This window comes from Gymnoscopelus braueri (assembly GCF_963280865.1).
Source record: "Gymnoscopelus braueri genome assembly, chromosome: 5".
Lineage (NCBI taxonomy): Eukaryota > Metazoa > Chordata > Actinopteri > Myctophiformes > Myctophidae > Gymnoscopelus > Gymnoscopelus braueri.
The window spans coordinates 381878-404324 of NC_137606.1; the positions used below are offsets into that span (position 1 = coordinate 381878).

The 22447-nt window shown below is 43.1% G+C and overlaps 1 protein-coding gene across 1 annotated transcript in view; it reads left to right on the forward strand.

Moving 5' to 3' along the window:
• dnah10 (dynein axonemal heavy chain 10) overlaps positions 1–22447 on the forward strand; it is a gene marked incomplete at its 5' end in the record, with an annotated part of 72855 nt that overhangs the window by 45431 nt on the left and 4977 nt on the right. The window contains 28 exons of the mRNA XM_080428281.1: positions 474–626; positions 1435–1695; positions 3776–3948; positions 4630–4723; positions 4888–5055; positions 5216–5404; positions 5497–5668; positions 5768–5971; positions 6634–6714; positions 6813–7010; positions 7480–7641; positions 8251–8425; positions 10313–10494; positions 10752–10888; positions 11809–12026; positions 12183–12404; positions 13067–13214; positions 13857–14136; positions 16380–16609; positions 17313–17586; positions 17684–17788; positions 18932–19086; positions 19176–19330; positions 19436–19619; positions 19743–19943; positions 20686–20895; positions 20988–21083; positions 21545–21716. Coding sequence (XP_080284407.1) covers positions 474–626; positions 1435–1695; positions 3776–3948; positions 4630–4723; positions 4888–5055; positions 5216–5404; positions 5497–5668; positions 5768–5971; positions 6634–6714; positions 6813–7010; positions 7480–7641; positions 8251–8425; positions 10313–10494; positions 10752–10888; positions 11809–12026; positions 12183–12404; positions 13067–13214; positions 13857–14136; positions 16380–16609; positions 17313–17586; positions 17684–17788; positions 18932–19086; positions 19176–19330; positions 19436–19619; positions 19743–19943; positions 20686–20895; positions 20988–21083; positions 21545–21716 — 4999 coding nt within the window. The remainder of the gene's footprint in view (positions 1–473; positions 627–1434; positions 1696–3775; positions 3949–4629; positions 4724–4887; positions 5056–5215; positions 5405–5496; positions 5669–5767; positions 5972–6633; positions 6715–6812; positions 7011–7479; positions 7642–8250; positions 8426–10312; positions 10495–10751; positions 10889–11808; positions 12027–12182; positions 12405–13066; positions 13215–13856; positions 14137–16379; positions 16610–17312; positions 17587–17683; positions 17789–18931; positions 19087–19175; positions 19331–19435; positions 19620–19742; positions 19944–20685; positions 20896–20987; positions 21084–21544; positions 21717–22447) is intronic.

Here is a 22447-nt window from a genome sequence, read left to right on the forward strand (position 1 = left end):
TAACAATACTGCAATGTAGAAATACTCCGGAAGGTTAGATTAATCGGAAACACCCGTCCTTGCTTCTGGTGACTGATATTGTCCTTTTAATACGTGAGGGGGCCGTGTTTTTTTCAATAATTGTTTTCATTTATTTGTAATATTTTTTAATATTAATATTATCTTTGGAAAATGAAAAAAGTAATCGAAAAAACACGGTCTCCTCACGTATTAGGAGGGCAGGATGAGTCACCAGAACCAAGGACGGGTGTTTTTGATGAATCTAACATATTAAAATGGAGTTTGAAGTTATAATGGGTTTGTATAGGAAGGGGGCGTGTCTGATAAAATGAATATCAAATATCTAAATACTGAATCAAGCAACATAAAAACTGTCTGGCGGGCTGACAAAAGCCTTTGAGTAGACGATAAAATGACCCAAATTTTTTTGGAAAGTGAAATATCCCTTTAACCATTTCCCCGCCCGTTTCCAGATGACTCTGACAATTAACTTCTCATCGAGGACCACCTCTATGGACCTGCAGAGGAACCTGGAGGCCAATGTGGAGAAAAGGACCAAAGAGATATACGGCCCCCCAATGGGGAAGCGACTGCTGGTCTTTATGGACGACCTGAACATGCCGCGGGTATTCACGGATACTCTCCATCGCTTTCCATTTCGCCCAAGCCTGCATTTGGTCCCTGTGCTTGAATGTTTGTCCATATTATGTTCAGTGGTGGAAAGTAACTAAGTACATTTACTTAAGTACTGTACTTAAGTAAAATGTTGAGGTATTTGTACTTTACTTGAGTATTTCCAATTTCCAATACTTTAACTTTTTCTCCACTACATCTCGGATCCAAATATTGTACTTTTACTCCACTACATTTATTTGAAAATGTAGTTACTAGTTACTTTGTAGATTTTAATTATTGTTACAAAACTTACATTAACCACTTCAGCCCTATATACATTTCGGCCATTTGAAAATAGCAGATTTACAAGCTCGCGATGTGATGCATTGTGGGCTTGTAGATATTGCAGTATTGATACTTTCACTTAAAGGAGGAGTTCACCCAAAAAATGACTTATTTTCTATCAATTGCACACCCTATGAAGCCTTGAATCCATGGATTCTTTTTTGTTTTTGTCGCATTCCTAAGCTAATAATTTGATTCCCGTCTCCTACCGGGTAATGTATCCAGTAGGAGACACAAAGTAGATTATTTGTGTCTCCTACCGGAAATACACACGGTCATCAAATTATTGTTTTAGGAATGTGACAAAAACAAAAATAAATCCATGAAATCAAGGCTTCATGGGGGGTGTAATTGATAGAAAATAAGTAATTTTTTGGGTGAACTCCTCCTTTAAGTAAAAAATGTGAGTACTTTTTCCACCTTAATTAATCTCAAACTCAAACGTATGTACGCTCCACGTTACGCTCTATATAGGTGGACGAGTATGGCACACAGCAGCCTATTGCGCTGCTGAAGCTGCTGTTGGACCGAGGAGGCATGTACAACAGAGAGAAGGAGCTCAACTACAAACTCCTCAAGGACCTGGGCTTCGTGGCGGCCATGGGGAAAGCGGGAGGCGGCAGGAACGAGGTGGACCCTCGCTTCATCTCCCTCTTCAGTGTGTTCAACGTCCCTTTCCCAGAGGAGGAGTCCCTCCACCGTATCTACGCCTCCATTATCAAAGGCCACACTAAAGTGAGCACCGCACCACCCACCCACCCGCCTCACAATGCAGTGCACACTGGAACGTCCAGGCACGTGCACAGATAGACTCTAGATGGTGCTAGAGCACCTGCCCTTTGCCCTCTAGACCAGAAGTGCCCTTTTGAAAAACAAAAAAAAAACACTTTTTTTTTTTTTTTTTTACACATCTGCATCAGACAGTATATGGCTATCGAACAAATACATATGCAATTACGACGTACAAGATGTGCCTGTAATAAATATCACACTACTAGGGCAGCCGGCGGTTCCGCGCGCCGCACAAGGTGCCCTTTTTTTTTACTTGAGCACCTGCTCCTCAAAATGTCTGTGCACGCCACTGGGAACGTCACTCATCTGAACCTCCTGGGAGTCGAATAGGCTCTATGCACAGCAGCCATATTGTGAAGGAATTCACAGGTGTTGCCAATGATACTAATGAAGGCTCTGTTCCATTCTGGTGAAACAGAGTCAGGGTGCTGATATTGTGCACGTTGGCTCACTGGAAACACTCTGCTACACCAGTGGGTCTAAAATTGGGGTTCAGGGACCCTCATGGTTCCTTGAGGGGGTTCCAAATGGACCCCTTACGGGTGTGTAACTCTGAGAGTTATGGTGGTCGTGGAAATTAAAAAGTCTGAGAACCACTGTGCTACTCTAAATGGAACAGAGCCTTCATTAGTATCATTGGTAACACCTGTGAAGGAAGTTATAAAGTGCCTTTGTTAGAAGTTGTTATGCATAATTATAAACATTTATAACGAGTGTTATGAAGCATTATAAGTGCATTGTAATACATTATGATGCATTATAATGCATAATAAATGTGATATATGTACTCTATGCTAAGTCTCATTTTCAGTTGAAAGATGTCCAAGTGCAGGTATCACATACATTCTAATTAACTCTATAAACGCCATTGACTCGAAAACGCGTCAATAACTACTTAATCCACCCACGCCATTGACGCGTTTGACGCGTTGGATTTGCGTTCATTGTTTAATCTCTGATCGCGCTATGCTGCTTAAAATTCAATGTTATTCTCGAGTTCCACTTACTTCACCCATATCTGCATCCGGTTTCATGTCCTGGGTTCCGTTTCCGGTTTTTGATTATTTTCCCCCGGTCATTTCGTCCAAAATAGGTAAACAAACGGTTTTTCACACGGTATGACGGACAAACGGACAGTTTCTCTTCTATAATCTATGGTCTGGGTGACGATCAGTCATCGCCGTCGTGTATCACAACGTAATTCTGACGATCAAAACAATGTGGGAGGACGTCACATCCGTTTTCATGGTTTTCCCTGTCTAATAGCTCAAGAAGGTAAACAGTGACACCAGGAGCTGATCAAGCTATCATGTGCTGCTCTCTGGTGGCGGATTTGTGCGGCGTCTTTAAAAAACAGTCTGTTCAATTATTTTCATGAAATTTTTCAAAATATAAAAATAAAAAAAACACGAAAATTGCTGGCAATGGGGGAGTACTTTATGAAAATACTCTGGCAGTCAAAGAGTTAATGTGCACACACAATTCATAGAATTAATTTCACATTGTTTCTTCATGCTTGGATCGTTGTGTCTGTTTGGCAGACTGGTTGGTTGTGAAGTCTCTTTGATGAACAAGGCTCTACTGTTATAATTCTAGCAGTGGTGTAAAGTAACTAAGTACATTTACTCAAGTACTGTACTGAAGTACAATTTTGAGGTATTTTTACTTTACTGATGTATTTCAAATTTTAGACTTTAGTTACTAGTTACTTTGCAGATATAAATTATTACATTAGAAAACATACATTGTCCACTTTAGCCCTATTTTACACCTAGGCTATTTTCAAACATTTTAGTACTTTTACTTTTGGTACTTTAAGTATATTTAGATACCAATACTTTTGTACTTTTACTCAAGTAAATTTTGAATTCCAGACTTTTACTTGTAACAGAGTACTTATACATTGTAGTATCGATACTTTTACTTGAGTAAAACATTTTGAGTACTTTTTCCACCACTGAATTCTAGCAGCTAAAATTAAAATGTCTTACAGCCAGGTATTAAGCATGAGTAAATGTTTTAGTCTTTTGAAGAGGCCATACAGAAGGTTTGTGATACGGTGACCTCGTGCACACTGGAGTTGTACAGGAGCATCATCAGAGAGCTGCCGCCCACGCCCTCCAAGTTCCACTACATCTTCAATCTGAGGGACCTCTCCAGGGTTTACAATGGACTGACTGCCACAAACTCTGAGAGGTACGACGCAGTGGGTTCATGTTACCAGTGTTGATTTTGACAGCACATTTTGATTTAGTTTTAGTCATAGTCTTTTCAATAAAATTCTGTTTAGTTTTAGCCTTAATTTTGTTACCTGAAACGTTTCACTTTTAGTCTAGTTTTCGTCGACTAAATCTGCAGTTGATTTAGTCGACAAAAATGTATTTTTGGCCGGGCCGTGATGGCATCGAAATTATTTTCACTTAGCTGCATGCCGAAAATTATTTTTGGTCTGTGACACCCGCACGCACCCACGATGACTTGTCTTAGTTATACTGGATCTCTTCTCCACTAGTCCCTCCCAAACATTTTAGTCTAGTCTAGTCTTTGTTGACGAAATGGTCAGTATATTTAGTCATAGTTTTAGTCATCATAGCCTAGTTTTTATTTTTGATTGATTGATTGAAAATTTTATTAGGCAAAAGAATGTAAAACAACACAGTATTACTTTTGTCTAAAAGGTCCGACCAAAAAAGTCCTTGCGGACTTGTTTCCGTTGGGGTCCTAGTAGCAACCAAACAGTTTATTTAGGTTTTATTTGGTGAAAAAAGGTAGTTCATAGTTTTAGTCAACAAAATCAACACTGGTCATTACTACATTTAACTTTTCACTTAGGCTTGTTTTCTCAAGTTTCTCTGTCTTGGCATGTTTCTTTGACAGGTTTTTGACAGTCTCCCAGTTTGTGCGTGTTTGGAGGAACGAGTGCCTGAGAGTGTTCCACGATAGACTCATCAATGAAACTGATAAGACCCTGGTAGTTATACATACTGTATTCACCTTTTTATATTGGCTGAAGGAACAAGTGACGATTTTGCAATTACACCTCTAATTGTAATTACAAATATGTGTTCTTGTTATCAATGTTCCCTTTAAACCAGATGCTTTATTTTTAGTTTTACTGTGTTTTTTTGCCTCTAGGTACAAGGTCATATAAAGAACTTAATTGAAGAGCATTTCAAGTCAGACCTAGAGTCAGCCATGAAGGATCCCATCCTATATGGAGACTACAAGACGGCCCTCAGTGAGTCTGAACCCAGAGTATATGAGGACATATGCGACTATGAAGCTTCTAAAGCCTTGTTCCAGGTACTGTTCCAGTTAAGGTTGGCCTCAGTAAGATGTGATGCTATACAAGTACAACTACTATACAAGTAGTTGTCATGATAATTAATTACATCGCAACATCGAAATAATCTACAATTATGAGATATCTAAAGATCATTACATCATGGTACTTACTCTGCAGGAGATTCTAGAGGAGTACAACGAGACCAAGTCTAGGATGAACCTGGTTCTGTTCGATGACGCCCTGGAGCATCTGACCCGAGTGCATAGGATCCTCCGCATGGACCGCGGCCACGCCCTGCTGGTCGGCGTGGGAGGTTCCGGCAGGCAGTCCTTGACCAAGCTGGCTACCTTCACTGCTGGCTGTGAGGTAGAACCTCATAATTAAAGGCAAAGGTTGCAGTGAGAAATTTCCATTTTGTAACAGTTGCTACAGTATGTAAACCTACTATATGCCCCCAGGTGTTTGAGATCACCTTAAGCAGAGGCTATGCTGAGTCGAACTTCCGTGAGGATCTGAAAACCCTGTACCTGAAGCTGGGCATTGAAAACAAGAAGACAGTGTTCCTGTTCACCGACGGCCATGTTGTCGAGGAGGGCTTCCTTGAACTCATCAACAACATGCTAACCTCCGGTCTGAACATAGAACGTCCTGGCTTGTACTCTCATTCATCTTTTTCTATTTAGCTGTGACAGCTCTAGAACTGCTCTCAAGCCAACTCTCCATTCACAGGCATCGTTCCTGCGTTGTTCCTCGACGATGAGAAGGAGTCGGTTATTAATCAGCTCCGTGATGAAGCCATGAAGAAGGGTGCCGGCCCGTCCAAGGACAGCATGTGGCAGTACTTTGTCAACAAGAGTGCCAACAACCTGCACATTGTCTTGTGCATGTCCCCAGTGGGGGACACCCTCAGAACACGCTGCAGGAACTTTCCAGGTGAGATATTGTGCCACAGTCTGCCGGCAATTGCATGCATGATTTAATGTGAAAATAGCAGTGGTGGAAAGTAACTACATTGTAAGTACATTTACTTAAGCACTGTACTTAAGTAAAATGTTGAGGTATTTGTACTTTACTTGAGTATTTCCAATTTCCAATACTTTTACTTCTACTCCACTACATCTCAGAGACAAATATTGTACTTTTACTCCACTACATTTATTTGAAAACTTTAGTTACTAGTTACTTTGTAGATTTTGATTATTGTTACAAAATATACATTAACCACTTCAGCCCTATATACATTTCGGCCATTTAAAAATCACAAGCTCACAAGCTCACAATGCGTCGCATCGCGACGCATTGTGAGCTTGTAGATCGGCTATTTTCAAAAGATTTTCATACATTTCAAAACTTGAAATGGGACATTCTGCATAATGAGTACATTTTACTTTTGGTACTTTAAGTACATTTTGACACCAATACTTTTGAACTTTTACTCAAGTAAATTTAGAATTACGGACTTTTACTTGTAACAGAGTATTCCTGCATTGAAGTATTGATACTTTCACTTAAGTATAGAATGTGAGTACTTTTTCCACCACTGGAAAATAGTTTGTGTCACATTGTTGGCCTACTTTCTTTCCTTCCTTTCATAGGACTGGTGAACAACACTGGGATAGATTGGTTCCTGCCATGGCCTCCGCAGGCATTACACGCTGTGGCCCAGTCGTTCCTTGGTCTGTAAATCACACCACACCATTCATGCATTCAGCACTACTTTTGAATGGAGCTGTTTGTGATACTAAATGAGTTTACGTGCCATTCATTGCTGCAGGAAAGAGTCCAATGATCCCCAAGTCCCATTTTGAGGCAGTGATAGCCCACGTCTGCATGGTGCATCGCTCTGTGGGAGAGTACAGCCGAATGTTCCTGCAGAAACTCAGACGCAGCAACTATGTCACTCCGAAGAACTACCTGGACTTCCTCACCACCTGCACCAAGCTGCTGGAGGACAAGGACCAATATATCCTGGGTGAGTAGATGAGCTGATTGACAAATCGTCACCTTGCTAAATTAATGGCCTAAGTAATTTCTTTTCAGAAAAAAAAAAAAAACAGATCCAAAACAAAACTATGTGATATTTCTTAATCATTTCACCCAAAACGTTTATAACAAATTATGACTATTGACATAAAAATAACACTGTCTGTCAGTTATGTAACATAAGAGATTTAAATAGGTTTAAATAGGATTAAACCTGACTTTTTTTTAAAAAAAATTAGCCTATTTTGGTCTTAGTCACACTGGGGAAATAGGCCATTATACTAAAAGGGGAGGGAACAGCAAGATCCTTTTCAATTATGACTTAGGCCATTAGTTTAGCAAAGTGACGAAATGTAAACTGTGCAAATATAACAACAAATTGAATTTATGTTTCAGTGGGGTTTGTACATTTACATGATCGTAAAACGTCTTTCCTTTGGTTTCATGTTTAACCTCAGCTCAGTGCAAGCGCCTAGAGGGGGGTCTGGATAAGCTGGAGAAGACCAGCGTGCAGCTGGCCCAGCTCAATGACAAGCTGGCAGAGCAGAAGGTGGTGCTGGCAGAAAAGTCTTCAGCCTGCGAGCTCCTTCTCCAGGAGATCTCCACCAACACCACTGTGGGTCAGTGTGAACACGCACGCACGCACGCACGCACACACATGCAACATATTTGGCTACAGTGGTGGGAAAAGTACTCAAAGTACTCTTTACTTAGTACTCTTTACTTAGTACCAATACTGCAATATAGAAATACTCCGTTACAAGTACAAGTCCAGAATTCAAAATGTACTTGAGTAAAAGTACAAAAGTATTGGCATCAAAATGTACTTAAAGTACCAAAAGTTAAAGTACTAAAATGTTTGAAAATAGCAGATCTACAGGCTCACAGCTTGTAGATCTGCTATTTTCAAATAGCCTAGGTATAAAATAGGGCTAAAGTGGTTAATGTATGTTTCATAATATCATAATTTATATCTGAAAAGTAACTAGTAACTAAAGTTTTCAAATAATTGTAATGGAGTAAAAGTACAACATTTGCCTCTGAGATGTAGTGGAGTAGAAGTAAAAGTATTGGAAATTGGAAAATACTCAAAGTAAAGTACAAATACACTCAAAATTGTACTTAAGTACTGTACGGTACTTAAGTAGATGTACTTACAGTAGTTGCTTTCCACCACTAGTTGGCGTATTAGCACGCCGATTCACGTTGACACTTTCCCTCCCTTCCAGCTGAGGAGAAGAAGACACTGGCGGAAGAGAAAGCCAGGGAGGTGGAGGAGCAGAACAAGGTGATCGCCGTCGAGAAGAAAGACGCGGAGAGTTCCCTGGCCGAGGCTCTGCCGGCCCTGGAGGCCGCCCGTACCGCCTTACAGGGCTTGGAGAAGTCTGACGTCACCGAGATCAGGTGCTTTGCTGATTCGATGCCTCTACTTGTTTCATTAAAACCGGGAACGCATCTGTGTGACCACTTTAACCATTATTTTAATACTTTGGACTATTCGAAAATAGCAGATATACAAGCTCATGTCCGAGTGCCACGCTATGAGCTTGTAGATCTGCTATTTTTTAAACATCATGAAACTTTGCGCAAATCTTTGAATATATATATATATTTTAACCCATTTAGACCTGAGGCCGATTCTAAAAACGCCTTCTAAATTCTGACTTAAGTTTTCAGAAAAACTTCAAATATTTATTAAAAAAATAAAATAAAAATATGTTGCTATAACAGGAACCCCAAAAGGGGTTCCCGTCCTGAAAGGAATAGTTACAAAAAGGGGTTCCCGCCCAAAAAGGGAACATTTTTAACTCAAATCTTTGCTTCTGGGGGGTCCCTGGAACAACATATTTTGAGATGGGGGTCCGGGGCCAAATACATATCATTTTGGGTGGTCGTTGACATGAAAAAGTTTGAGAATATAGGTTTTTTTTTTAAACAGTTAGGATTTAGAAGACATTTGTAGAATCACCCAGAAGCAAAGATTTGAGTTACAAATGTTCGCTTTAAAAAATATATATATATTCAAAGATTTGCACAAATATTCATGATTTTTCACAAAATAGCAGATCTACAAGCTCATAGCGCGGCACTCGGTGCCGCGCTATGAGCTTGTATATCTGCTATTTTTGAATAGCCCAAAGTATAAGATAATGGTTAAAAAAAAAAAGGACAGATGCCTTAATGGGTTATTCTAAACATCTCAGCTTAGTTGTGTGGTTCACCCTATGCGTGTGGCAGTGTGAGCTGAGCTGTGACTGGTCTACTTTTGTGGGAACAGATAATAAGGGCAGAGATACAGACCAATCCTGTTCTAGGCGGCTGTCCCCTTCAGTGCCACGCCATAATGATAGCCCCTGTTGACACGCAAATTAAATGATGGACCCTTCCTACAGTCAAATATTCATAGGAATTGCATGTTTTGTGTTTTTATTACTCGTCAAAGGTTGCTTTATCTTGTGAGAATATCCTTTTTGCACATGGTTTCATAGGATATACTGCTACATCCTGTAAATTCATAACGGTAAATGATTCCTAAAAGCAAGTCAGATAATTCTTAGTAAAATGTATCAAATGGTGCATTAAAATGCATTTTCTGTTTAACACATCGAGTTCCAGAGGTTTTTTAAAACAGGGTACCTCCGATCTGTTTAGAGCTGTAGAAGCCTCCACGAGGACCCGGATGTAAACAAAAGGTGTGCGATGGCCGAGGGTCCCGTCCAACGACAAGAACAATAATATATCTAGCGCGATCCGCCATTGCAGAGGGATCGTGCGTCGAAAATGGCTTGTTTTGACCACTGTAAAAATATATGGAGATTTGGACCTTTTTTCTCAAGATCCTATCATTGGGTTAGGACGGAAGTGACGTTTTTTGGACTGGACTCACATCCATCCGTTCCATTTTAAAGGGTCCTAGGATGATTCCTAAGTTGCATTAGAGCATCCCTTGTGGGGAAAAAAAGAAAAAAGAAAAATTGAAAAAACGGCTATAGCCAGTTTCGGCACTCAACGGTTGGATTTGAAAAAACGTCTATAGCCGGTTTTGGCACTCAATGTGTTAATAAAGAGCTGGAGAGACATGGGAGACTCGTGTTACTGAACAAACACTCTATAGCAATGAATACTATCAGAATATAGAGCTATTTAACACTTATTTTAACCAAAGTAAATCACTTACCCTACCTTTTTAAATGTTTACAGCTACATTTCTTATTCATATTTGTCCTTTGTTTCCTATTCCCCCGTTACCTGTACTTGCTTGCATGTTGGTCCCCTGTCCTCCTCTTTAAGATCCTTTGCCAAGCCGCCCAAACAGGTGCAGGTTGTGTGTGAGTGCATCCTGGTGATACGCGGCCACAAGGAGATCAGTTGGAAGGCGGCCCGGGGGATGATGTCAGAGGCTAACTTCCTGCGCTCGCTGATGGAAATGGACTGTGACGTCATCAATTCCAGCCAGGTCAAGACTGTAAGAGGTATCTATCTTTCCCTTAACGGTTATTGGGTTAACTAACCCTGCAATTATCACAAAAGCAATAACAACGACATTACAAATGTCGTTAACGTTCGAGTTGCATAAAATCCTCAAATTTTACATTGGAACTACATTCCGGACTTTTACTTGTAACAGAGTATTTCTACAATGCGGTATTGATACTTTTACTTAAATAAGAAATGTGAGTACTTTTTCCACCACTGGTTGTAATGATGAATGCCATTGTCCCGACCACAGGCTTTCTGAAGAACCTCAACACTAGTCCTGAGGAGATGCAGGTTATCAGTAAGGCCGGCTCAGGAATGCTCAAATTTGTGGAGGCGGTCATGGGATACTGTGATGTCGCCAGGGAGATCAAGCCCAAAAGAGAGAAGGTAACGTTAAACATACCGAATTAACCAAATTAACTGATTTAAAGTAAAATAAATAAATAAAATGTAACAAACCTGGAGAAAAAAAAATGTGCACGCACACTTGGAACGCATGCACACGCGCCATGCATCTCCTTTGGTTCTAAAATGCCCTCTGCGTCCCTGGATAAGGCACAACGTTGATTATGAGCATTGTTGATTGATTGATGTACTTTAGTCAGTAAGTCAGTAAGACAGTACATGGAAGTACAGATTCACAATACAAGGTCTACTAAACTGAATAGCTCATAAAGCACTAAGCTTGTTTAAAATGAGATCCCCATGCACACAAATCATGATGACATTATACTGTATGAGACAGACAGATATACACTACTATACAGAACGTCATACAATCAGCTTACAGGTTACTGGTATGAAAAAATATATATATGTACAAGAGAGGGGAAAAAATGAATAGTTCAGGGAGGGGGGGGGGGGTTGCTGGGGGGTTAGGTTAAGACTTTGACAGGGGCCAGTTTGGAATGGCAGCCTCCTGAAGGTGTTTCTTTAGGGCAGTTTTGAAAGTGAATAGGGTTTTACCTACTCCTACCTACTCCTTTGGGTAGGGCATTCCACATTTATGTTGAATAGCATGAGAACGAGTTCATTCCCTTTGTTGAGCCAAATCTGGGTTGAACATGATCCGTGGAGCTGCCTCTGGTGTTGTGATCGTGGACTTCATTCACGTTTTGGAAGTATTTTGACAAATACAGGGGGATCCCAATGTTGTGGCGTATCTTGTAGACCAGGCCCATTGTAAGTTGCTGTACTCTGTCCTCAACCCTAAGCCGTCCAATCCTAGCAAAATGAGCCGGGGTTAGATGGGTTTTGTGTTTGAGGCCAAAACCCATTGTGGATGTGCTGTGGATTGAATTCTACAGGTAGCGCGTCTGGAGCGGAACTTCTTCGAGAGCAAGCGGGAGCTGCAGCGCATTCAGAGCGAGCTGAACGCCATTCAGAAGGAGCTGGGCGCTCTGAGAGAGAAGTACGACGGCGCCATGGGGGAGAAACAGGTGCTGCAGGAGGAGGCGGAGGTCATGCAGAGGAGGCTGACGGCCGCCGACAAACTCATCTCTGGCCTGGGCTCTGAGAACAAGCGGTGAGCCGAGCAGTAAAGTAAAAAAAATACCTCAAAATTGTACTTAAGTACAGTACTTGAGTAAATGTACTTAGTTACTTTACACCACTGGTGTCTTGACTCCTCCTGATCTTCCTCATGTCACACATCAACCTCCCCCCTTTCCCTTTCTTATAGCTGGACGCTCGAATTCGAGGAGCTGAAGCGGCGGCGCTCGCTCCTCCTGGGCGACTGTCTGATGTGCGCCGCGTTCCTGAGCTACGAGGGAGCGTTCAACTGGGACTTCAGGAACGAGATGGTCCACGAGGTGTGGGAGAAGGACCTGCTGGAGAGGAGAATCCCCCTGAGCCAGCCCTTCAGGGTGGAGAAGCTGCTGACCGACGAGGTGGAAGTCAGCAGGTGAGTGGGGGGGGGGGGGGGGGGGGGGGGGGGGGGGGGGGGTGTGTGTGTGTGTGTGTGTGTGTGTGTGTGTGTGTGTGTGTGTGTGTGTGTGTGTGTGTGTGTGTGTGTGTGTGTGTGTGTGTGTGTGTGTGTGTGTGTGTGTGTGTGTGTGTGTGTGTGTGTGTGTGTGTGCGTGCGTGCGTGCGTGCGTGCGTGCGTGCGTGCGTGCGTGCGTGCGTGCGTGCGTGCGTGCGTGCGTGCGTGCGTGCGTGCGTGTTACCACTTACCTGTCCTTGATATTTGATGTGTGTATATGCAACTTCTTACTACTGAATTGAGAACTATTCAAAATAGCAGATATACAAGCTCATAGCCGCACTATTAGCTTGTAGATCTGCTATTTTTTGAAAAATCTTGAAAATGTATGCATATCTTTGAATATATATATCATTTTTTTAAACCCCATTATGTGGTTGAGCGTTGAGTTCCTCGTGGCTCTAGTGACTAGTCTACATTAAATACTTACTACTGAATTGAGAGCTATTACCACACACACCAGAATACGGAGAGTGTGACGAAGGATGCGTGTCCATTTGTACACTCACAGAGCCAAATGAACACTCATTTAGCTGTGTGGAGAGATATGGCATAATACTCTATTGTACTAAACCTTTTGACAGGTGGGGATCAGAGGGCTTGCCTCCAGATGAGCTGTCAGTCCAGAATGGAATCCTCACCACCAGAGCCAGCCGTTTCCCCATGTGCATCGACCCTCAACAGCAAGCGCTCAACTGGATCAAGAAAATGGAGGAGAAGAATAACCTCAAGGTACAGAAAACGTAACATTCATACTTTTTTTTCATCATCCACTGAATGTTAAAGTAATTTTTTTTTGTAATTGAGGTCAGAAAACCTAAATAAATACAGAAAGATTTGCACAATTTGATGTCATGAAACCTTTAACTCTGACTATTTTGCAACGCCACTGCCAGCCATTTTCGAGTGTTTTCACTCACCTTTTTAAAATTCATAGACTATTTATCTCCAGTATGATTGATCCCCCGATCGGTTTAAAAGACGTATCTGAGTCTCGTAGAATTGAAGAGCTGCCGCGATCATCAGTGCCATAGTTGTGGCCAGTTGAATCTAGGCTGTTTTCACCAAAAAGCAACACAAACAGTGGAAAAGACATTCTTCCAGATCGAATTACAAGGGAGAGAATGGGCTGTTTGTTTTGCGATCACGTGACCCGCTGCTTCTCTCCTGATCTGGGAGCCAAACGGTGACCCATAGGCGAGCGAACAGCGCCATCTAGTGGAAAACCGCTGAAAACTCGTCATTGGCACTGTGAGCTATTGCAAAATATGACGAGAAATCTCGTCATTCACAGTCAAATAGTTAAGAAACTGACTGAAATGCTAGTGTGTCTCTAAAGTTGATTGATTGGCATACCCATCCATTTGCCTATAGATCTCCTCCTTCAGCGATCCAGACTTCCTGAAGCAGCTGGAGATGGCCATCAAGTACGGCTTCCCCTTCCTGTTCCAAGACGTGGACGAGTACATCGACCCCGTGATCGACACGGTGCTGGAGAAGAACGTGAAAGGAGCAGAGGGCAGACAGGTCATCGTGCTGGGAGACAAGGAGGTGGACTACGACCCCAACTTTAAACTCTACCTGAACACCAAGCTGGCCAACCCCAAGTACTCCCCCTCTGTGTTTGGAAAAGCCATGGTCATCAACTACACCGGTGAGTGGCCTCAGCATGCCAAACATGATATCTCTGCAAGGGGTAAAACAATGAATCGAAGGAGTAGTTCACCCCCAAAAGATTATTTATTTTCTATCAATTGCACACCCTATGAAGCCTTGAATTCATGGAGATTTTACATTATTTTGTCGCATACGTAAGCCAATAATTTGAAGAGTGGTTGGAGTCTCCGGTAGGAACCTCCTATTGACCAAATTATTGGCTTAGGGACAAAAACAATCTCTCATGAATTCAAGGCTTCATGGGGTGTGTAATTGATAGAAAATAAGTAATTTCTTTGGGTGAACTACTCCTTTACTTCATAAACTTGATGGGTGGGTCCGCGAAAGCTTTCAAGATTTTCAAGTGGGCCCTGATCCAGATAAGGTTGGGAGCCACTTGATCTACATATCCATTTAACCCATTCAATCCGGGAACGCATCAGTGTCAGATTTGAGCTATAACCGTTATTTTATAGTTTGGCTATTCAAAAAACTAGAACTTCGGCCGCGCTGCGCGCGGCCTCAGCTCTATCGCCCGCGCCCACATAGCACCTGCGCCCACACAGCGATCTGTGCGCCCGCCCTGCACCCCTCCTCCTCCCCAATGTGCAGTATTGAGAGCCCTGACGTCACAACATTTGGAGTGATGGCCACTGCACTCTGGTTGATTGTAATACACCTAGGGCCCAGGTACAGCTGAGATGAGAGAGGAGATGTGTATGTTAGACACAATATGACTCTGAGCAGGCATCACAGTGTTTAAATTGCATCTGGTGAAGAAGAGACTTTATTTTCCTATGTAGGTAGTATTGTGTAAATACTGTATGTACAGTACAGTACAGTACGTACTGTACTGTACGTACTGTACGTACAGTACTGTACTTGTACTTGTACTGTACTGTACCTGTACGTACTGTACTGTGCTGGTACTTGTACTGTACTGTACTGTACTGTACTGTACCTGTACCTGTACCTGTACTGTACTGTACTGTACCTGCACTGTACTGTACTGTACTGTACGTACTGCACTGTACCTGTACTGTACGTACTGTTCTGTACTGTACCTGCACTGTACTGTACTGTACCTGCACGTACTGTACTGTACTGTACTGTACCTGTACTGTACTGTACGTACTGTACCTGTACTGTACCTGTACTGTACCTGTACTGTACCTGCACTGTACTGTACTGTACCTGCACGTACTGTACTGTACTGTACTGTACTGTACTGTACGTACTGTACCTGTACTGTACCTGTACTGTACCTGTACTGTACCTGTACTGTACTGTACTGTACTGTACTGTACTGTACCTGCACTGTACTGTACTGTACTGTACGTACTGTACTGTACTGTACCTGTACCGTACTGTACTGTACTGTACTGTACGTACTGTACTGTACTGTACGTACTGTACTGTACTGTACCTGTACTGTACTGTACCTGTACCTGTACCTGTACTGTACTGTACCTGTACTGTACTGTACCTGTACGTACTGTACTGTACTGTACTGTACTGTACCTGTACTGTACCTGCACGTACTGCACTGTACTGTACCTGTACTGTACCTGTACTGTACGTACTGTACTGTACCTGCACGTACTGTACCTGTACTGTACCTGTACTGTACCTGTACTGTACGTACTGTACTGTACTGTACCTGTACTTGTACTGTACATACTGTACTGTACCTGTACTGTACCTGTACTGTACCTGTACCGTACCTGTACTGTACGGTACGGTACGGTACTGTACTGTCCTGTACCTCTACCTGTACTGTACTGTACGTACTGTACTGGGCAGCGCTTGTCTCTGTGTGCTCTGCAGGGGAACGAAGGTGCTGAGGTTTTGTGGCAGATGATTGGCTGTTAAAAGAACCATCAGGAAGTAAATTGCAGCTGGCGAAGTGATTTGCATAAGTATTGGGGCATAATGCGTTTGTTATTGATTGTACATCCTGCAAGTACAGTAACGGTATGGGAAGCAGCTGTAAACACAGGCAGAATATTGAGGAATTTTGGGGGAAAATGTGGAGTTAGTTGGGCCATGTGTCTGCTCGGCCATAAGCCTCATACACTCGTGTACACTCCATGAGTGTGGCCGCCAATTATGGTAGCAGGATTGCAGATCTACAGGCTCATAGCGCGGCACTCGGTACCTGTAGATCTGCTATTTTGCCTTCGAGAGAAGATTCGAGATGCGTTCCCAGGTTTTAATGGGTTAACGTGTGTTTTGTCACAGTGACGCTGAAGGGCTTGGAGGACCAGCTGCTGAGCGTGATCGTGGGCTTCGAGAGGAAAGCGCTGGAGGAGCAGCGCGACCGCCTGGTCCGAGACACCAGCGAGAACCGGAAGCTGCTGAAGGACCTGGAGGACTCCCTGCTGAGAGAGCTGGCCAGCTCCACGGGCAACATCCTGGACAACACGGAGCTGGTCCTCACACTGGAGGAGACCAAGGCCAAGACCAGCGAGGTGAGTCTCTTCATTAGGGCTATGTGGGGGTAGCCTGGCGTAGCTAGACTATATCACTGCGTGGATATGAGTCTGGTGCTTCCATGAGGAAGTTTTTTTTCCCAAGGGGCGGGATCAAAACAATGGCCCTCGACGCAATTGGTTAGACCTACAACCAACTCCATATTCGAATACTGGGCCCTGATTGGTTACCCACGTCTTCTGGAGCAGGAAATGGATTCTCTATGGAGCGGTGCCAGACCCAAATCCCAGAGTGCAATTTGTTTTTGCACTCGCAGATTCGTCTGGTCCCAGGCTAATGTGGGGGGCTAATTAATCACTTAAACCGGTGGTTCTCAACCAGTGGTCTGGGGACCACCAGTGGTCCTTGGGGGGGTACCAGGGGGTCCCCAGTGAAATTAGTTAACATAGTGTCAACTTAATTATATATCAACGAATCGACATCTTTTTTTAAATTATCAACTAAATTGTTTAGTCTGATTAACCATTGTACAATGGTGGTGTACAAAAATTGTGGAAATGGTCGATTACAAGCGCTGTGAGCTGATCTGCTATTTTCACTATTAAAAAACAAATCGTTCATTAATCGCAATCGAGGCAAAAGTTTGAAGTAATTGTGTTATTGATTTGAAGTCATATCGCCCCGCCCTAGTCTTCATGTACCATATTGACGTGGTTCATCTCTGAAAACGTGCCCCCTCAGGTGTCGGAGAAGCTCAAATTGGCAGAGATGACCTCGGCGGACATCGACAAGCTGAGAGAGGGCTACCGCCCCGCTGCCAAGCGCGGAGCCATCCTGTTCTTTGTGCTGTCAGAAATGGCTCTAGTGAACAGCATGTACCAGTACTCCCTAGCTTCCTACCTGGAGGTGTTTGACTTCTCGCTGCGCAAGTCTCTGCCCGATTCCGCCCTGCCTAAGAGACTGAAGAACCTCATGGACACCCTGACTCATAATGTTTACAACTACGGCTGCACAGGTGAACCCACGCGTGAAGGCAAAGGTACATTAGACTTCAGCATTTTAGACGGCCGTAGGCAGCTGAAGCTCTGCTCTGCCTGTTTTTCTATCCTTAGGTCTGTTTGAGAGACACAAGCTCCTCTTCTCCTTCAATATGATCATAAAGATTGAGCAGCCGGAGGGAAGGGCCCCTCAGGATGAGCTGGAGTTCTTCCTAAAGGGTGAGATGACACTGACAGTATAGAATCTATACTACACAGGCTATTGTATGTAAATAATAATCACATGCAGACACAAACTCATTCTGATGCACACAAATGCAGTCCAGCAAAGTGTATTTTTACAATGTAAGAGGCTAGCCATGTGTGTGTGTGTGTGTGTGTGTGTGTGTGTGTGTGTGTGTGTGTGTGTGTGTGTGTGTGTGTGTGTGTGTGTGTGTGTGTGTGTGTGTGTGTGTGTGTGTGTGTGTGTGTGTGTGTGTGTGTGTGTGTGTGTGTGTGTGTGTGTGTGTGTGTGTGTGTGTACACTTCAGAGCTAATCTCGCAAACCTTGTATGCACTCTGCCAGTAGGCCACAGAAGTACTTTAGCTCGCAAACCTTGTATGCACTCTGCCAGTAGGCCACAGAAGTACCTCCACTAGCACTGCAACACAATGTGTGCATAATGCTTTATACTTTTTGAAATATTTAACCCAAATTTTATAATGGAAGGTTGATCGGGTTAAAACCTTGAAACCTTGAGTCATACATCACACTCTACATTAGAGCCACGCCGTTCCTATGTGGATCCCAAGATCCACATTATTAATATTTTGTCGTATATTATGAGGCATTAAACTGCGGTTAGCAGGCTTGTAGTTGTAATGAAGAGGAGGAGAAGAAGAGAGACGTCAAGGTTTCCAAGTTCCATGTGCATTTAGTGTGTTTATTCAGCAAGAAACAGCATAACAGAATAACAGAGAACCAGGGAGCCGGGGCTCCCCGACAGCCTCACGTCGTGTGAGACAGTACTAACTAATCATTTTAGAGTCACTGTTTTATACACATTAGAATGCATGTGGGATGGGGGAGAGCCCCCAACAGCTGTTGACCAACTTCTTTGATCATTGGTTGACATGATTTGCAAGTGCCTGAAGGAAGGGAGTGGAGACAATGTCCAGACATTCAGTCTCCCCAATTGGGAATGCTAATTCCACCCCCCACCTGGCTAGGGCCATCAGCCACCTCTGAATAAGCTCTCCTCAAACATATGGCTTTAGATTTGTACATTATGTTATGAGGGTTTTTACTTTAGTATCATTTCTTAATATGTTTTGACTTGCACACTGTTCAGATACCACAATTTCTTCTCCCTTCTGTTTAAGGCAATCTGTCTCTGGAGAAGAGCAAGCGTAAAAAGCCATGCGAGTGGCTTCCAGACCAGGGGTGGGAGGACATCATGAAGCTAGCAGAGCTCTTCCCTGAGCGGTTTGGCTCTCTGCCGGATGATGTGGAGAACAATCCCAATGAGTGGATGGCTGTAGGTGACCGCCTTCATAAGGAAATAGCACTAGATGCTTTTTATTGAATGACATGAAGGACTAACCTGTTCCCTCATTTTGTCCTCAGTGGTTTGACCTAGACAGGCCAGAGCAGGCTCCCTTTCCCATGAAGTACAAAGACAACCTGACAGCCTTTCAGGAGCTGTTGTTGCTGCGCTGCTTCCGTCTCGATAGAGTCTACAGAGCCGTCACAGACTATGTCACTGTGACCATGGGCGAGAAGTGAGAAATGTTTGGTTCTTCTGGTTCATATTAACTGAAACACATTTAACATTAATTAGAGGTAAGAAATATGTTTTTCTATCTATGTTAACTGCTTCTGTTCAGATACGTGCAGCCTCCAGAGATCAGCTTTGAGGCCATCTATGAGCAGAGCACGCCCAACTCCCCCATCGTGTTCATCCTGAGTCCAGGCTCTGACCCAGCCAGTGACCTTGTGAAACTGGCCGAGAGGTCGTCTTTCGGAGGCAACAGGCTTAGGTTCCTTGCTATGGGGCAAGGCCAAGAGAAGGTAACGGAGAACTATCTTTGTATTGATGTGACATCAATAAGTCAAGGTGTTTTTGAAGTGTTTTCACTAGAGTTGAACCCTTCAGTTTTCACAGCAGCGTCGCTTCTGTTTGTGTGATCCAAGGTGGCGCTGCAGCTGCTGGAGACAGCGGTGTCCCGTGGTCAGTGGCTGATGCTGCAGAACTGCCACCTGCTGGCGAAGTGGCTGAAGGAGCTGGAGAAGTCCCTGGAGAGGATCACAAAACCCCACCCCGACTTCCGCCTGTGGCTCACCACCGACCCCATCAAGGACTTCCCCATCGGCATACTGCAGAAGTCTCTAAAGGTCACACTGTTGAAACCTGAATAGCTGAAATATACTTCTGCGAACATTGGCATCTTTTTTTTAAGTCTCTAAAGATGAAACACCACTCCATATGATTCATGCAGAAACTGGTACTATGATCTATACATTTAGTATCCAATATGTCTCTATGTTACTGAGACACTGAAAAAATAACAACTAAACATTTGCTTTGAAAAATATCAGGGAGCGTGTATGTCTTTGAGAATTACATAATTCTACTTCTTTTTACCGGGTTGCAAAACCTGGTCTACATCTACACTTGCAGTCGTGACTTTTGCGTGACTTTTTCCTCATTGGCAGGTCCTTTAGCCAGTGAGGGCTCAATGTCCTCTCAGAATATGTGATCTAAAGACGACCCACAATACTGTGTTCGGCCACTGTATGTATCTCTATGGTCTGTGGCGCTGTTGCGTGAAAAAATGAGTGTGGTCGTCGCCACCAAACAAACTATTGACTTGACTCCTCATACACACACACACAGTGCCGCCTCCAACAGCGACCCAAAAAAAACAAGACAACGCACACAAGCCCTTACTGAGGCACACAAACTGATTTAGCTCCGTTCATAAACTATTAACTATTTACTGCCATTTTGGCCGTTTTTGTTAGTCCGCAAGCGAAAGGGTACAGGACCGCGGGTCCATTTGGTTCCGTGCGGGGACGCTGGTGAGAGCAACCTGGTATAATATGACTGTGTCATATCTTGTTTTTTTATGCACAGGTGGTGACAGAGCCTCCTAATGGTCTGAAGTTGAACATGAGAGCCACATATACCAAGATCCCCCATGAAAGGCTCATGACATGCCCACACCCTGCCTTCCGTAGCCTGGTCTATGTGCTGGCCTTCTTCCATGCTGTGGTGCAAGAGCGGCGCAAGTACGGCAAGATTGGCTGGAATGTCCCCTACGACTTCAATGAGTCAGACTTCCTGGTAAGGGACAGAATTTGGAACTGACTTTACTGTCTGACATACAGTACGTCACTGTTCTGTGCGTGTTGACAATGTATAATTATTCTCTATAGGTGTGTATGGAGATCCTGGACACATACCTGACTACAGCGCACAACCAAGGAGATGCCAAGATACCCTGGGAGAGTCTGAAATACCTCGTTGGCGAGGTTTGGTTAAATCCATTTTAACCATTAAGACCTGAAGCCGATTCTACAAATGCCTTCTAAATTAGTGGTTCTCAAACCTTTTCATGCCTAGGACCCCCAAAATGAAATGTATTTGGCGGCGGACCCCCATCTGAAAATGTTTTGTGACAGGGACACAGGGACCCCCAGAAGGGAAGATTTGCGTTAAAAAATATTTCAAATGTTTCAAACACTTTTAGAAATGTAAAAAAATAGCGGATGTACAAGCTTGCAGCACGGCACAAAGTGATGCGCTGTGAGCTTGTATATCTGCTATTTTTGAATAGCCAACGCTAAAATAGAAAAATGACACAGATGCTTTCCAGGTTTTAATGGGTTAAACAATAATAAACAACAATAATTCTCTGGTATCCACTGACCTCCGCAGTCATTCTTTGCTGCTTTTGTGAGTTCAGTATCTGTGTTTTGTCTGCGTGTCCCAGGTGATGTACGGAGGGCGAGCTATAGACAGCTTTGACCGCAGAATCCTGACGGTCTACATGGATGAATACTTTGGCGACTTCATCTTTGACACCTTCCAGCGCTTTCACTTCTTCCACAACAGAGAGGTGGACTACAGGATCCCTCCCACCGGACTCAAGGAAACCTATGTCGGTCAGTTGCCGTTGTGACTTCATTTGATTTGATTCCCTCTTTAGTCCTGTGGGGGAACTTCAGTTTATCGCTTCACCCGGCTGATGGCTGCTTAGATGGTTAAGAGGAGTGTAGCAACTCATAATGTAATAATCAGCTCAGAATGTAATACAATCAAAACAGTTAGGGGTTAAGTGCCACAGTGTCATATACTCAGGGCCTTCAGATTACCAGATGGCCTTTCTACCAGTGTTGATTTCGTCGACTAAAACTACGACGAAAAATGTTCGTCGACTACCTTTTTACACTGATGAAAACTAATTCAAACTAAATAAAAACTAAGCTATGATGACTAAAACTAAGAAATATGTTGACAATTTCATCAACGAATAAAAACTAGACTAAAATGTTAGTGAGGGACTAGTGGAGAAGAGATCCAGTAGAACTAAAAGATAAGTCATTTTATGTTTGGTTGCTCGTGGGTGTTGCGCTCTGAAAATAGCAGATCTACAAGCTCACAACGCTTCGCGCTGCAACCAAGTGTAAAATCAGTCATTATGACGCCATCAAGGCCCGACAAAATACATTTTAGTCGACTAAATCAACTGTAGATTTAGTCGACTAAATGTGTTGATATTTTTTCGACTAAAACTAGAAAAAAACTAAAACATTTCAGATGACTAAAATATGACTAAAACTAAATGGAATTTTATTCAAAAGACTATGACTAAAACTAAATCAAAATTTGCTGT